This window comes from Simochromis diagramma, unplaced genomic scaffold (assembly GCF_900408965.1).
Source record: "Simochromis diagramma unplaced genomic scaffold, fSimDia1.1 OVJJ01000816.1, whole genome shotgun sequence".
Classification (NCBI taxonomy): domain Eukaryota; kingdom Metazoa; phylum Chordata; class Actinopteri; order Cichliformes; family Cichlidae; genus Simochromis; species Simochromis diagramma.
Window position 1 is genome coordinate 12,406,820 of NW_024386908.1, and position 17,073 is coordinate 12,423,892.

Sequence of the window (17,073 nt, forward strand, 5' to 3'; positions counted from 1 at the left end):
ATGCCAGGAATGAATCTCATTGAAATTGTAGTTGCATTTGCTATTTAATTTAATTGTCATGGATGATACACAGACAACCCAACAGCAAACAGAGGAAAACAATGGGCTTAAATACACAGAGGGATAAATGAGGGAATAAGACACAGGATGAGAGCACAGCTGTGAGAAATCACAAACACAAGGCCATGGGGAAGGAAAACTGAAAACACTAACATAGTCTAAGGAGCTTAGAAAGAAAACGTCTGGACCTCTTTTAAGTTCTTTTCATCCGAGAAGGTGAAACATCTTCAAGCAACTTCAAGTCCAGACGCTTTCTTTCCAAACTCCTTAGACTACGATGACCTTGATGACTGAGAACCTTCACAGACATGAAAACACTAACACAGCACACATGACTATCAAAGTAAAACAGCAAACAAGAGACTTTTACAAAGACACAGAGTTGACACAGAGACATGACTGACTGGGGAGAAATTGGGGAACATGGAAACAAGAATGACTAGACATGACACGTGGGACACAGGGGCAAGGCAAAGTAACAGAAACCTAAAGCCTAAGAATATAACACAAGAAAAAAACAATAAAGAGAACCAAAAACATACATAAGAATAATCAATGAATATAAATGAACAAACACAAAACACTGGGTCACAGACTCAGTACCATGACAGTTAAATGTACATAATAAATACTTTAAATCAGATGACAATGTAGCTGACACTGTGTTTATTAGTGTGTGGTCAACCAGAAATCTTCATACTGTCATCCATAGATGAGGTCTTTATACAAACGATGAAAGGTAATGAAAGAAACTGTTTAATTGATATGAAATGATTGAATTATATGAAATATTATGGCTTTGTCTGCCAGTGTTTTTCTGTAAACTACTTTGAACTACTGGCAGTCAGTGAAGTCACTGAAAGGCAAGATTCTATGTTGTGTTGCCGTAGTTTCCAGAGTTTACTTATAAAGCTCACTTACAGAATTCAGTTAGAAAAGTCAAGCATTTGAAGGGTGCACATTTGAAGAAGTATTAACTCATTACGGTTTACATTTTCGATTTTAAAGGGTCTCCAAAATTACAATGAAAAAGGAAACAAGAAAAATGACCACTCCGGCCGATAAGAAAGATTCAGGAGATCAAGGTAAGTAAAATAATAAAATAAAATCCTGGTAAAATCCAAATCCTAGAAATGTTGACACTGTGTGCATCATTTTTAGAGCAATTGAATCATATGTTTGATTGAAAATAGCTTTAATACAAGATGTCTAATCAAAGAAAGGTTACCGGTCTTTTGGTAAAATAATGTAATAAGTTTATTCTTGGACTCAACAGTAAAAACAGACCAACAAGTGTCATCAAGATCTAAGACTTAGTAAACCTAGTATCAATTCGCACTGGTCAGTTTTTTTTATCCCAAGAATAAACTTGTGATCATTTAAGCAAAAGCAATTTCAAATTCTTTGCCATCAAACTGCTTCCAGTCCTGATGTCGGGGACTCTTTTTCACCACTGTGTTGTTGTCGTTTATAGATCGTAAGAGCAGGACTGCTAAAAGAAAGGCCAGTCCTGAAAAGAAGACCCCAATAAAAAGGAGGAGGGTCGCTGAGCAGGCTGGTCCTTCCACCAGCTCAGATGTGGTCAAAGGAGTGAAGCGCAAGGTTGTGCAAGATGAAGAGGGCACAACAAAGAAAGCAAAGAAGGCTAAACTTCTCGACCATACGAGCGGTGACAAGGAGCAAGCATCCTCCTTGTTGGACTCTGGTAAAGGTAGGCTAATTAGTTGAATAAGGGGGTAGATTAAGTGTGGTTGCTAGGTTTAAGATATTGGTGTTTAGTGTTTGTGTCTATCATCCAGTGAGCTGATGTGCTTTTGGTGTTTTCCGCATCTCCAGACTTGAACAACAAACAGGAGTGTGCAAAAAATGGCAAAAGAAAGGCCGCGGGAGACAACAGAGAGTCACCCAAGAAAAAAAAAAGGAATGTGGACCAGGACAAAAAATCAGTAGCAGACCAAAAACGTAAGTAGCAAGCAGCTTGGGTTTTATATTCAGGGGAAGGGCAGAAGGAACATTTAGGCTACAGAGGAGAGTAATTTGTGTCACAGCTGTAATAAAACAAGATTTGCTGTTTTGTCTGTTCAGGTGAATTCCAAGCCAGATATGTGGAGGAGCACCAGCTCGGAGAAGGAGGCTGCGGAGCAGTGTTTTCTGGCTACCGGATAGAAGATCGTTTTCCAGTAAGTGTTCAGATGATGGTAGTAAGACAGGCAGTAACGCAGATAATGGATAATATCGTAAACTGAGACGTCTGCTGTGTTTCCACCTTTCATTATGTCATACTGAGGAAATGCTCACCAATGCTCTGTGTCTTCTAGGTTGCCATCAAACACATTCCCAAAAATAAAGTCTACTGCAAAGTGGCGGTAAGCGTCCAACACTTGAATTAGTTTTACATTACTGGATTGAATGCGGCGTTCCTCATCATCCACTTTGTTGTAATATTTCAGGATGAAAATGGGAAGATGCTCTCGGTGGAAGTGGCCATTATGCTTAAACTTGCAGGTGAAGCAGAAGGGTCAGTGGGAATATCAGCACCTGTGTCCTTGCTGGAGTGGTTCGACCTTGGCAAAGAGCTGATCCTGGTGCTGGAGAGACCTGTCCCTGCTGTGGACCTGCAAAAATACAAAGCAGAAAATGGAAGAACTTTACCAGAGGACAAGGCCAAGGTAGGTTGACTGGGAGAGCCTTAGACTGTACAGAATTCAATCAAGGCAGAAAAGCATTAACTCATTATTGTGTTTTTCATCTTTTCCAGGTCATTCTGAAGCAACTAGTTGATGCTGTAAAGGAACTTGAGGATAAACACATCTTTCATCGGGACATCAAGGGAGAAAACATTCTGATTGAGACCGGCTCAGATGTGCCTCGAGTTCGCATCATTGACTTTGGACTGAGCTGCTTTGTTAAACAGCGATCTCTGTATCGCATCTTCTATGGTAACATATTCTGCTCCTGCTTTTCACAGATGTAACAATTTGTGTCTTTTGTTTTAGAAGAAATTGCAATTGTGTCTGTTTGTTAGGCACTCCTCTTCACACCCCTCCCGAGTGGTACAGGAGGAGCTGCTACAGGTGTGGACCCACCACGGTGTGGCAAATGGGAGTGGTGTTGTATGAAGCGCTTCATGCACGGGACTTTAGTACCGAGAGGTTCCTCACAAAGAAACTGAGCATCAAAAAGCGTCTGTCCACAGGTAAGAAAACTTCACACTTCCAGATTCACTGATGCCTTGGATCACTAGAACTATCATCTTCATCTTTTTGATCTTTTCTTTCTTTCAAGATTGCCGGAATTTCTTGGAGGCATGTTTAACTACAGTCCCGGAGAAGCGCCCAACACTGGAGGAGCTCCAGCTTCACCCCTGGATAAGATAACACACACACACACACACAATTCACACCTTATCATGCAAGTGTGATACGTTGTAGTAACTTCCTTTCTTTTTTCTGTTGGACAGGAATAGATAGAGTGGGTGAATCTTAAAAAATAAATAAATAAAAATTTAGCTTTTTTGGAGTTCCTGTAACCCCCCCAGCCATCCCAGGAAAGGGGATCTCTCTTTGAATGGGCTTTCCCGAGGTTTCTTCCCATCGATCTGGCCCCCTGGGGAGTTTTTCCTCGTCTTCATAGAGAGCTTGGGCTGGGTCAGGAGCTCCATCAAAACTGTCTTTATTTGATGACTTTAATCTCATCAAATAAAGATGTGTTTTACTTAAAGTAAAATTTGATCAAAATAAAACTTGTTTAATTCATCTTTGCTGAGGATTCTCCTTCATTACTATTTTGTTTTGTTTTGTTTTTTTCACCCATGGTGCATTTTGACAAATAAGAAAACTGAATCAGGTTAAAGTGTGCACAAAGACAGTCACACTGCAAATGCTCTGAAGACTTGCATCTGTTGCTCTAACCCCCAACTAGTTTAGACAGATTTCCTGGTTCTACCAGAGGTTTTTTCCTTCAAGAAGGGAGTTTTTCCTTCCCACTGTTGCTGAGTGTTTGCTCATAGTGGGTTGTAAAAGCATAAAAGTTAATAAGAGGCATTCATAGCAGAGTTATCACAGAGGGAACTATATAGCTTAGATGTACAATTTCTACAGGACGAATTATAACTTCATTATGTATAAAAGCTCCTGTGGATAATTACTCCTATTTGTAACTTTACACAAGAGAAAGTTTGCTGTCACACTATTTATAACAGGTTGGGTTTTGTCCTCTGAGTTGAGCCTTTGGTTGCAGTTTATTGAAGAATTTCCTCTAAAGTAGCTGTTGATAAAGATTTAAAGTCCTGTTTATATACAGAAATATGCTTTAGTTCATGTTTTTTTACATGTCTGCCTCAGTGGATCAGTAGAAGATCTGGCACAGGAAACTAGATGATGAAAAAAGGGTACGAATACACATATATATCTATATTGATACAGATATATATACACACACACACAGGTTGCAACGTAGTATTTTCATTTTTTCTTAGCATTTCTTTAACGTCTTGGTGCAAAAGAATACCTGCATTTGTGTGTAAAGAAATGTTACATATATACTAAAAACAGTTGGAAAAAAGAACTACAAATTTGGAAAGGAATTTATTCATGTTCTTACTCATGGATGGAGTACATGGTTTAAAAAACACTGAGGAAACAGATATGAGGCGGCTGTATCAACATAAAAACATTAATACAGTTAAAAATGAATAAAAAGTTGCACGCTTAAACTTATTTCTCTACAGTTTGTACAATTAATCCTTGTAACAATAGGTTCTCTCTTAAAATAGTAGTTATTAAAATATCTTTACATAAAAATACATTTTTAAGTACTCTCCAGTGGAAGTCTGTTGTGGCTTATGTTTCTAAATGACACAACCATAAAGCAGCCCACAGAATATACAAATATGTCTTTGATAAGTGAATGTTGGCTCCCACAATGGCCTGTTAAGTTATTGCAAAAATAATTTACTGCATAATATGTCAGATCAGAACATGTTATAAGCACAAAACTGAAGGGGAAACAATAAAAACAAAAATGAAAAAACAAATACTAAATTAAGTTAAAGGATATTTCTTACTATACTATATAATTGTATAATGTTGCGTTTGATTGCAAATGAAAACCCACCAAGAAAAAAAGAAAGAAAGAAAAAGAGAGAATAGAGTTTAATTTATTCAAAACATATTCTTTTCTTTTATTTAAGCTGTAGCGAGATTCAAATGGACAAAAGAGAAAGAAAAATATTACAGATTTGTTTTATTAATCATGAATAAACTTTATTATACACAACTCTAAATTTCAGTTGGTCTTAGTCAGATGTGTTTTTAATGAAATCCTGCAACACTGTGCTCGCTGCCATCACTTTATATCTTAGTGTGCAATTCAAATATATACTTATTACAATATTTTTCCCCCTTAACTCTCAACTCACGTTTTTAAAATGTCTGTGATCATATTTGTCCGTTGACTTCTGTCTGGGCCTGGAACGATTCATCAGACAGGTTGGCAGCCTCCAACTGATGCTCCAGACTTTCATCATCGCCTCTATTCTGATCAACTCTTATCTTAAACTTAGTGATGAACTCATTACTGGCCAGCGCGTCCTCCTTTTTAGGGCATGTGGGCTTTGATAACAGCCGGCTTTCCAGTCGCTCTGCAAAGAAAATTCACAAAACATTTCTTATTTGGTAAGCTTGTTAACAAATTTTAGTTCAGTTTTGCTGAAAGTTATAGCATGCATCAGGTAAGAAGCAATTGGTTTTTAAAAAGCATATACATTCCCCAAAACATTTTTTATTATGTGCATTTTGGAGAATAAAAGATTTTATTTTAAAAAGGGAAATTGTGTACAAAGATTATTAAGTCTAATTCTTACTTATTCAGTAGATTAAAGTATTGAAACATCATTATTCATAAAATATGCACATTACAAAATTAAAGTTATTCAAAAATTACTCAAGTACTTACTCCAATACTCACATTATTCAAGTAAATGTAATTTTTGCCAATGTAATGTCACATAAAATCTTAATCTGAATAAGGGATTTGAACCCCACTGTCACGGCCAGGGGATCAGCAGGCCGCTGACTAGTAGTGTTCTCTCTCTTGCTCTCTCTCTCTCTCTCTCTCTCGCCAGGGCGGAACTCATGGTGGGTTCACGCCCTCAGCCCACGCCCCTCTGAAGAGGAAACACCTGGGCCTCATCAGTGCAGCCAGCATTTAAGCCAGGGAGTGGCTTCTACTGACCGCTGGATCGTTGTGTGTGACTCGCGTCAGTGCAGCCCGGCTATGAGCAAGTTCTCTTTTGCTTCCCTGTGCAAAACCTCTAACGTGTGTTTCCTTCTGTACATAGATCCCCTGGACCCGACTCTGCATTCCCCGAGTGGATTCCCTTTTTGTGTGAGTGTTTGGAGAGAGAGTCAGAAGAGGAGCAAGTGTCTTTTCCCTACCTGGATTTCGCCGGAGCCTTTTCCCTGTCACCGCTTTGTATATAGCACTATTCCCTGCACTGTTTGTATATACACCTGGTGGAACTGTAATAAATACTGACTGTGCCTCTGAGTCCTGCGTGTGAGTCCTCAAGCGAACCGTGACACCCACACAGATGAGAGCTTAGCAGTGAAGCTCTCTCTTAAAATTTGAGATTAAGATTTTGGATTAAGCATTTCCTTTTAGAAAAGTCTTCAATGAGCAGGAAGCTCCAGTACTGAAAAAAGAAGCCAACATCAACTGCTAAACGTGCTAAAAGTAAGTAAGTCCCCGTAGACTCCTATGATCAAAACACATACAGTATAAAAGTTATAGGTTACAGATCTGAAAAGTAAAACAAATGTCAAAGTGCAAAAAGACTTATGGTCCCATAGAAGTCTATTCCAATTGCCTGGAATTAGGTGAACACCTTTGTGACAAATTTAATGGCTCAGTCATTTGTTTCATGTCATATTTAATAAAAGAGTGACATGGTGGTATGTTGAATTGTCCATTTTGCACATATTTGGTCATTCTAAGCGTCAGAAGGGGAAAGATCATTCTGGGAATGCCTACTGGCGAAGGATGTGTGACTGACAAGTCCAGTGTGTGAAGTTTAACTACAGTCTAAGGAGCTTGGAAAGAAAAGCATCTGGACTTCTTTAAGTTTCTTGAAGATGTTTCACCTCTCATCTGAGAAGCTTCTTCAGTTCAGAATTTCTTCAGAGAACTGAAGAAGCTTCTTGAATGAGAGGTGAAATGCTCTTCAAGAAGCTTAAAGAAGTCCAGATGCTTTTCTTTCCAAGCTCCTTAGACTACGATGACCTGAACGACTGAGAACCTTAACAGACAGTTCTTCCCTTCATTCATCATGCCTGATTTCAAAACACCAAGATGGCAGTCATGAAAACACTCATCTTGAGTCTTCATGGGACTACGGTGAGATCAGTTATGCCTCTTATGATGCTGTCCCAGACTTCAAAGCAGTATAAAACATGTTTGCAGCCTGTAACAACTGTGCATGCGGTTATTTTTCCTTTTAAGATTTCCGTGTTTAAATCATAATAAGATTTAGTTTTAATTTTAATTAACTTGAGGTGAGTCAGATTCTTTCATTCAAGTCACTGAATGAATCTCTTGACATGTTTGGGGGTAGGTGCCTTTTGTAGCATTTTAATGCAATTATCCGACAGATTATATGGTCTACACTGTTATTAACTATACTAACACTCTGTTCCTGAAGTCTGTGCTGCAAAGAGGCAAAGTGAATACCGCACCTGCAGGAGTAATGGGGGTCATCAGTCGGTTCAGCTGGATGTTCCAGTGCCGTACATGTTGACTGGCATTCCTCAGCCTCTCCTGAACCTCCTGGAAATAAAAATCATGCAGGCATCCTCATCAGTGTTGTTTTAGAAGAGCACTAAATAAGATGCTGCTCACAAAGCCAGTCAAAACAAACTTGCTCACCTCCAGACGCTGGTGGCTTCTTTGGCGAGATGCCTGCAGATCCTGGAGCTCCTGAGAGGCAGAGTTGAGGGCTGAGGGGGTGTCCTCATCGGGACTGCCATCTGACAGCTCCTGTATGGGGCTGAGGTTTTGCATTGTACGTTGCTGCTCCTGGAGGAGCTGGAAATGTTTCCTCTTTTCATCTTCAGCCTGCAGCAACCTGAAGGAGGGGAAAAAGGGAAGAAGCAACTGAAAATGTTAATACTTCTCATGGATATCTCAGATCTCCATCACAAATAAAATAATAAAGGGCCATAATAAGAGTTAGAAATCCATTGTTACCGCTCAAGCTCCAGTCTGGCCCTCTCCTCCTCCAGCCGAGCCTGGATCTCCATATTAAGGGCAACTTCCAGCTGCTGCTGTGTCAGCTCCAGCTCCCTGATCCTCTTCTTCTGTTGTTCAGCCTCCTTTTCCTTCACCTGCATCTCAGCCTGCATGCTGTCTTTTATCTATGCACACACACACAGCTACATAAACAGATGCACCAACAGAGCGGTATAAACTGACCAATTCCTGAATCACCTTTTCCTGGACTGTCATAACCATTTTTCCAAATCATTAAAGACTAGGTGTGAATTTTATAATGACAGTCAACATTTTGCTGCAGTTCTCAAAGATCAAAGTCAAGGAGAAAAGACTCTGTACATAATTGGTGTCAAGTGGAAAACTTTTTTTTACCATCTCAGCCTCTTTCAGCTGTCTTTCCAGTTCCATCTGCACCTCCCTCTGCTTCCTCCGCTCTCTCTCCTCTGCCTCCCTTCGGCGAGTTTCCAGTTCCCGTGCATGCTGTGAAACAGATGAAAGAGCCATTGTTTGGTTTGTGTTTTCACTTCTATCCAGCAGGTGACACTAGGCCATCAGCTTCGAGGTTCAACGTATTGTGCTTTCAGCGGTGCTCTTCTTGATAACTTGGTTGAAGTAAGTGGGTATTTGAGTTCATGTTGCTTTCCTTACAGCTGTAAGTAATCTGCTCATTCCGCTTTTGATCTTTGGCACCAACAAGTGATTTTTTCCCAGAGAAGTGCTGCTCACAGGAGATTTCCTCCATTTCAGACCATTTTCTATAAACCGGTTAGATGGTTGTACAGTTTCTGAAATACTCAGACAAGCCTGTCCGACACAAACAACAATGCATGTTCAAAGTCATTTAAATCCCCTTTGACCTTTGACCTTCAGCAGGTCATCTTATTAACGTATACATGCCTAAATGCACTGAGCTGCTGCTATGTGATAGGCTGATTAGGTATTTGACCTAATGAGCAGCTCAACAGGTGTATCTAACAAAAATGTGGCCAGTGAGTGTACATGGTACTTTTTAAATGGACAAAATGAACTGCACTGGCAGCTGCCCAGTGCCCAGTGCCACATAATCACTACCATGGATAGTTTGGTGCATGATGTAATTAAATAAATATTACAAAAAAAGATTCTTATAGCCCTCACTTACCTTGATAATGTTTTCAATCTCTAAGTCCTGTTTGTCTTTCTCTTTTTCTGTCTTCTCCGTCTCATGGATAGTCAAGTCATCAGATTGGCTGCCCCTGCTGCTGCAGCTGCTGCGGGCGCTCCGGCTGCGTTCCCGCTGACTGTTTTCCCGCTGGATCCGTCTCTTCAGTTTGAGTTCATGGTGAAGGGAAGACTTTCCCTCACTCTGAAGACGGAGGGCAGTTTGAATGGCTGAATAGTGAAAGAATACATAAAAATAGTAATGCAAGTTTGTTGCCTTGCTATAGAAAATAATATATTAAAACAATTAAAAAACAATATATTCCTTTTATAGCTTCCCTCAGAAAAGACTTCTTGCTATGAGTTGCATCTTAGCAAACTCTCATCATCACCTTCATTATCACCTGGATCAGCTGCCACACTATCATTAATCTTTGCAGACACCACATTTGCTGCTATAAATAGAATGAACAGCCTACGAACAAAGCAAAGATACGAACTACATGTACACTTTGTTTTTACATGAGAAAGCCATGGCAGCATTCTTTCATGAAAAAAAATAAAAAATGATGCGTCTCAGTGTTACAAGGCAGAGCTGTAAAAAAAAAATAGTTATGTCCACTTTAACCCAAACTTTGTACTTCTTTGTCTTTTTTTGTAGAAGAGGTGTTTTGTGCCCCTCTGTCAGTGACCTCTTTTCAAATTACCAAGCTGTCTGAACCTATTATTCATGAAATGTGGCTCCTTATCTCAGTCACAATCGTAGGCAAACACAATTTGTTATTACAGGAAGCAGTAACTAACCAGTTAAATCTCATTTAGTATCAACAACCTCCATCACACCTTTTCTTGCAGCTGTTTAAGAGACTTGCATAACCTAAAATCATGATGCTCCCTGCACCATGCTTAATAGTGTTGTGCAGTGTTTTTGGTCATTGCTTCTTTTTTCTCAACTCTTAAAACTCCTTCTGATAAAAGGAGAAAGTCCTGGATTTTCTCCATTCGTAGACAGCTGCATTCTATAATGCTTCTTGTGGAAGTTAATGGCACCGAGTCATGGTTGAAAGCAGTTTTTATATAGTTACCAGAGACCATTTTTGTGCTTTATCTCTGTCCAACACCACAGTAAATTTTAAATTAAACAATCAAGACGTGACTGAAGTGCAGACTTTCACCTTTAATTCAAAGGTTTTTGAAAAAATAATGCATTAACTCTTTAGGAATTACAGCCATTTTTATACACAGTCCTCCATTTTCAAATGCTCAAAAACACCAATTGGCTAAAAAGCAGTTTCAGTGAGTCCCCTTGTTATTTTATGACAAATAAAGCAGACATAATATCTGTAATTTTAAAGAGGCGACCCAAAGAGATATCAGTGCAAATGAAGGAGGCCATCATTAGGCTGAAAACCTAAAATACACCTATCAGAGTATAGGTAGAGATATCACTGTTAAAGTCTGTAATCAAGAGGTGCCTTCATGAATGGAAATACAGAGAGCTTACAACAAGGTCCAAAGCACTGGTTACGCTCAAGAACTGGAAGGTCAGGTTAAACATTACCAAGAATCTAAAAGAGCCTGCACAGTTATGAAAAATATTGTAAAGATGAAATTGAGTTTAACTTGGACATGTAGACAACGTCCTGCGTCAAACATGGTGGAGACAAAGAACTGAGTCACTAGTGTTTATTGAAGGTGTGACTGCTTATAGAAGTGGCAAGATGAATTGTGGAGATAATGACCCAAAACATCGAGGGAAAACTATTTTAGCATTATCGAGTCTGGCTGTAACTGTGACTTAGTCAACATTTTATAAGCTTCAGCTGACTTCTGAAAGTTTTCTTAATCATTGGCAAAAGAAACACAAATAATTAGCAACCAATGAAACACAGATTGTTTGACAAGTGGCCTCAATATATCTGAAAGATCCTGGAATTATTTATATACACTATGATAAGCTTCAGTACATTTCAACCACACTAAACCAATGAGCACACACACATTGTAAGTTACACACCTTGAGTCCACTCCACTTTCTGTTTCTGGTCAGGCGCACTCATCTCGTAGGTTTTACTATGGGTTTTCACACAGAACAAACAGCGCTTCCCCTCCCTGTCTGGAATAGACTGAAACAGAAAAATGTATGTAAGTCACAGCGTTGGTTGGTGAAGAGTTAAACATGCTGAGTTTTCCTCCCTAACCTCTATGACACAGTTCTGATCCAGCTGGATCTCCCCTCTCTTGTCTTTTAAGTCCTCGCTGACATAGTAGGCCATGGAGGAGGGCTTCAGCACAAACCAGCGCTCAGTCCAATTCCTACGCACATGCCCCTTTTTCCACATGTAACCCTGCAAAACAAGGGATCAATTGAAGAACAAAGAAAGACAAAAATGTCAAGGGAGCAGTCAAATAGGCTCCAGTGGCACAGCACAACTCACTCTCTTGAGAACGCTGTGATAGATCTCCAGGAACACCTCATCTAAAGCCAGGCTGAAGGCCTCAGCGCTGGTGACGCTCAGCAGCCGGCCTGCACTCATATCCTCCAGGAAGGTCCACACGGACATTCCCTCTTCCCACACTGTAGCATCCTGCGATAGTAAGTCCTCCATGGGCTTCCCATCCCACTCCTCGCTCATCGCAGTGGAGATTTTCTTGAGGAGATACTCCACCTAGAAGCATTCAAATATTTGTATACGAAACTTTTTGCACATCGCCAAAACCAAATATTAACGGCACCGACAATGCAAATACTGACTCAACACAGATTGTATTCTGTGGTTTTGTAATATCACTCTTCATGAGGAGCTCACTGAGTGACTCCTACAGAAGCCGTTTATTTTTATCTCTGTCGACAGGAAACCAAAAGCATTATGGAGGAAGTGCAGGAAGGAAGAGCCTCATTAACTAACTTACTTGCACTTGTATTTTCCTACTGAGAAAATCTTTAAACTGTCCTAACTCTGTCATCACACACAAATTATATTTCTTTTTGGGTATTTGGGTATAGCAGTGTCTAAAAACTACAAGCGTTGCTGGTGTTTGTTCCTCTAACTCTCTTAAATTGTTTCTTTTAAATCAAAAGTGAGTTGTTTAACTTTTTGTACAATGTGTGTCCATTTTTGCATTTATAGCATACAAATGACTTAAAATATAATCACTGTGGATTTGAGCCTTTTCAAGAAAGCCCTAATGAATCAGGCCTCAAGCAGTTGCCTAAAATAAAATCCTCTCCAACTTTAAGTGTTTCTACAAATTCTCAGTGAACACATTTCACTCTCCTTATTCTTCATAACTATTACCTCCTCTGGTATCATCACCAGTGGGTATCGGTCCTCTGACAGAAGGTTGAATAAACAGAAGAGCTTGAAGCAGTCCCTTTCCGATAGCAGTGTCCCCTGTGGCACCCTTCTGAAGTTCTTCTTCATGGTCATTGTCCAGCACAGGTCATCAAATTTCTCCTTATCAAACATCCCCTTTTTGACCTGGAAATTCAAAACTGGAAATGCTCTGAACTGAAACTAAAATTGCACTTTTTAAAACAGTTTTACATAAGATTATTTGTTTCCTGAGGGGTGTGTTACGAAGGAAGTTCAACACTGCCTGGCTTTCTTATCATGACACTGGTTATCATCTTTCTCGATTAACTCACGCTTTCTGCTTCAATCTCTGTGCACACTTATATAAAATGGGACTCGACTGAGCACTGCGTGCTGCAGTCAGAAGAAACGGGTTACAAAGATCTCTAAAGTTTATATAAATATAAGAGTAAAAGCACAACACTGCTGCTGCAAATAAGACTGACTGCTTCAGAAGATCATTAAGTTACAATAACTCAGCTACAACTCTTAACAGTGTAAAAAAAGGACTTCAGCAGCATTGGCATCAAGCATAAAAATATCACCAGCTGAGTACATGGAAAATCCTGTGACAATGTGACACACATTTCCACTGCTATGTTGCTAGTGAGGTGCACTCATTTTGTTAGATACACCTGTTTGGCTTCTCATTAACACAAATATTTAATTAGCCAGTCACATGGCAGCAGATCAATGCATTTAGGCGTGTAGATATGATTAAGTAAAGACGACCTACTGAAGTGCAAACTGAGCATCAGAATGGGGAAGAAAGATGATTTTAGTGACTTTAAATGGCATGATTGTTGGTGCCAGATAGTCTGAGTATGTCAAAAAACTGCTGATCTGCTGGGATTTCCCCACACAGCATTCTCTGGGGTTTACAGAGAATGGTCAGAAAAAGAGAAAACATTGAGTGGTAAAAAAATCCCTTGACTGCTTCAACAAGTGATTGAAATAACTACTCATTACAACAAAGGTATGGAGAAGAGCATCTCTGATGTACAAAACAGTCAAACATTGAAATAGATGGGCTACAGCAGCAGAAGGCCACACTTCTATCAGCTAAAACAGGAAACTGAGGCTGTAATTCACACAGGCTCACCGAAACAGGACAAAATATAATTGGGAAAATGTTTTCTGGTGTGAGGAGTTTTGATCTCTGCTGTGACAAGTATTTTTTGTTGATGTAATAGTGGTGGGAATACTTTTTTGACACACTTTTACCCCTGAGTACCAACTAAGAATCACTGAAAGATTGCGGCCTACCTGAGAGTCACTGTAAAAAGAACCCAGCTGCGCTATAAAAATTGAAAAAGTCCCAGTGATTTTCTGCCAGTACATTTTCTGTTTTTTGATAGAGGTTCTCATAAAGTGTAAATAGTCAAATTCAACGTGCGCTTAAAAAAAAAAATTACAGTTTTTTTTGTTTGTTTGTTTGTTTTCGCTGACCATGTCCACCCCTTTATGACCACAGTGTACACGTCCTCTGATGGATGCTTCCATGCTCCATGTCACGAAGCTCAAATAATCTCAAACTGGTTTCTGTAACATGATAAAGAGTTCACTTGACTTAAATGGCCTCCACAGCCACCAGATTTCCATCCAATAAAGTACCTTTGTGATGTAGTGGAATGGGAGATGTGCACCAACTGTGTGATGCTATCATGTCACCATAATCTCCGGGGAATGTTTCCAGCATCTTGTTGAATCTGTGCCGAAGGTTTAAGGCAGCTCTGAAGCACAGTGTGACTATTAGGCTAGCTAACATGTATTTCTTCAGCAGAGAATGTTGGGCTTTCAAAACTGAAACTCTGAACATAAACTGCCCGACCACGTTACGGTCTCAGCATAATGTCAAAAGAGAGTCGACCTTTGTGTCGCTGGAATGTCTGACTTTAAGATCACGATAGCCTGCTAACTAATCTCGCTTTGTAATCTTCATTTCTGGTTCTAAGCAATGTAACAATAGTTACAAACAAAGAAAAACCTGACAAAACAAAACCCAGGGGGTTTGACTGAACTGTTAATAAAGTACTAGCTGGAAGTATTCAGGCACAGCTAGGTTAAATTAAAGGGAAAATGTAAAATAGATATAAGGGCTATATTTTCCTCATCTCAATAAGTCCAAAACCAACAACTAGTCGGTTCTGAATTTCTTTTTAAGTTAGCCGGGTACTGTAGGTTTTTGCAAGTGTTACTCGAAACTGAGTAAATACTGCATGAAATGGGAATGTCATTCAACTGCAGATCGGCACACAGTACTGCATGATCAGCTGGCACGCAATGTAAACATAAACTTAAGTTAATGATCGTGGTAATGAAGGAGCATGAGATCGAGGGTGAAGGTACTGCTCAGTGATGTGTTCGTAAGAGTTTTGAACAACATAAATACGAGTATAACTGCAGCTGAAGGAAAACCCTTTGCATAGATTGTATTTTTTACATTACCTTATCCAGTATGTATTTGCTGAGGTAGGGCATGTAGCCATGATTAGACACTGGTCCATCATCATCATCCTGGAAATGCTGCTCCAGAGCAATGGGATCATGTGGGATGTTCAACACTGTGTACAAGTTGTGGGACAGCACCTGGAGAATTCAAACAGACATAAAGCACAAGTGGATGGATAAAACTAAGCACAACTCCCGCACACTCCCTTGTTTCTTCACATATCAGCAAACAAACGCTCACAAGCACAGACAGCTAGTCACCAGTGAGTAAGCATGTCAGGGCAGCTTTCTGCTATTTCCCTGGATTCTTCTAACCAAGAGGGGGGGGTCAGTTAGGCATGTAGGGAGTGGAGGGAAAGCAAGTTAACAGGCAAAATAAAACCTACCGAGGGGAAAAGAAGGCAAAACATAATATTCGTCTTTTATTTAAAAACCCTGACAATTTTGTGTGGTATCAAGGCCATGATAAGGTTGGACTTTCACCTCCACTCTGAACAGGCTAAACGTCTGTTAATGTCTGAAAAGATCTGGATTTGAGTGCGAGCTTTTAATCTGTCTGCGTGTCTCATGTTCCTCTGATTACAACACGAATTCACGCACAGTATGCCACCACACGTACACACCACTACGTTTGAGTTCTGACTTTAGACAGAGTCGAAGTGATGACCAAAGTAAAACTGCAAGAATATAAAGCGTTTGTGTTTGTCTCTGTGCTCTCTCCAGCGGACGCCCCTCGGTCTCAGTTTCCTGATCTTAAAAACGTCTCGCACTAAAATTCTCCTTACCTTTAACTGCGACTTGGAAACTTTCCCGCACTTCTCCACGTCCAGCGACGTGAAAGCGTACCAGATGGACTTCAGGAGTTCGGATTTTAGGTCCATTTTTGGGAGACCGCCGGGGACGCGCAAAACTACATTTCCGAAGCGGTGCGCAGCGGCTTTTTACGCAGCCACGGGTGAGCGCCCGTGTGGTGAGAACAGCCAAGCAAAATGTGGAGCAGAGCACTCACTGCGGTGCAAACGACAAAGGCCCAAAGTATCAGATGTGGTGCAGACTTAAAGAGGCGGAGAGCCGAAACAAAACCTGGAGCACCACACGGTCCTCCTCCCTTCTCATAATTCAACAAAACGATTTAAAATAGTGGGGAAAAAAGCAGACATGGATAGATCTACGTGATGATTTCACACTACATGTATTCACAGAACTGTATCTAAGGTATTTCTCCTGAGAGGGTAGGCTCCTGAATTCCTCAAAGCACTGCCAAAAACCAAAACCAAAGAGGAGGAATCCTGTTATCAGATTCAGGAGACTTGCTAAAGGACACACCCATCTTGGTATAGAGCCCAAGGCCACATTTGTTTGAGTAGGTTAAAAATCTTAAAGGTTTGGGGGTGCCACAATATGTAGCCTGTGGCAAGGCTGAAGCACTTGAGCTTAATATTAGTAGTAGCAGTAAATGTTTTATTATTTAGCTCAGTGACTACGGATTATTTTTCTACTTTTCATGTTGTGTTTATGTGCATAACTTGCAGACATTTATTTTTGTATTTGGTGAGCCTTTGATTTCATGCAATGGCGTTAAAAAAAATCGCGTATGCTGGGTTCAGACCTTTGATTCAATTCAAATGGACTAGAAATAGAGCATAAAAAGTTTGGCGTTTGTCTGAATTCAGGTGTCTAAATCTCTCTCAGAGCTCCTCTTTGGTTTGATTAAACTGGAGGTGGAGGCATGGCCTAACCTCGGGCAAAATAGGATACAACAAGCACAGCCTAATCAGACAGAAACCTTATTAGAGCA

The 17,073-nt window shown here is 40.1% G+C and overlaps 2 protein-coding genes across 3 annotated transcripts; one reads left to right on the forward strand and one right to left on the reverse strand.

Annotated features, from left to right (window-relative positions):
• The first annotated feature begins 369 nt into the window (after positions 1–369).
• Positions 370–6,896, forward strand: LOC120735791 (serine/threonine-protein kinase pim-2-like). The gene is made up of 11 exons (XM_040035456.1): positions 370–1,145; positions 1,535–1,771; positions 1,897–2,022; positions 2,146–2,240; positions 2,379–2,426; positions 2,511–2,729; positions 2,819–2,999; positions 3,086–3,256; positions 3,346–4,450; positions 6,185–6,319; positions 6,401–6,896. The coding sequence occupies exons 1-9, from the start codon at positions 1,085–1,087 to the stop codon at positions 3,435–3,437; spliced, it is 1,230 nt and encodes a 409-aa protein (XP_039891390.1). The 5' UTR covers positions 370–1,084; the 3' UTR covers positions 3,438–4,450; positions 6,185–6,319; positions 6,401–6,896.
• LOC120735788 (differentially expressed in FDCP 6 homolog) lies at positions 4,631–16,546 on the reverse strand. 2 transcript variants are annotated; one of them, XM_040035451.1, is made up of 13 exons: positions 16,061–16,546; positions 15,273–15,413; positions 12,768–12,950; positions 11,907–12,137; positions 11,670–11,816; positions 11,486–11,594; positions 9,470–9,699; positions 8,977–9,132; positions 8,701–8,808; positions 8,305–8,471; positions 7,984–8,182; positions 7,794–7,884; positions 4,631–5,701 (listed from the first exon to the last, which is right to left on the reverse strand). In XM_040035451.1, the coding sequence occupies exons 1-13, from the start codon at positions 16,154–16,156 to the stop codon at positions 5,499–5,501; spliced, it is 2,061 nt and encodes a 686-aa protein (XP_039891385.1). In that variant the 5' UTR covers positions 16,157–16,546; the 3' UTR covers positions 4,631–5,498. The 2 variants fall into 2 exon arrangements, with proteins under 2 accessions (XP_039891385.1, XP_039891386.1); XM_040035452.1 differs by lacking the exon at positions 8,977–9,132 and having other exon boundaries at positions 16,061–16,544.
• Positions 16,547–17,073: the final 527 nt, after the last annotated feature.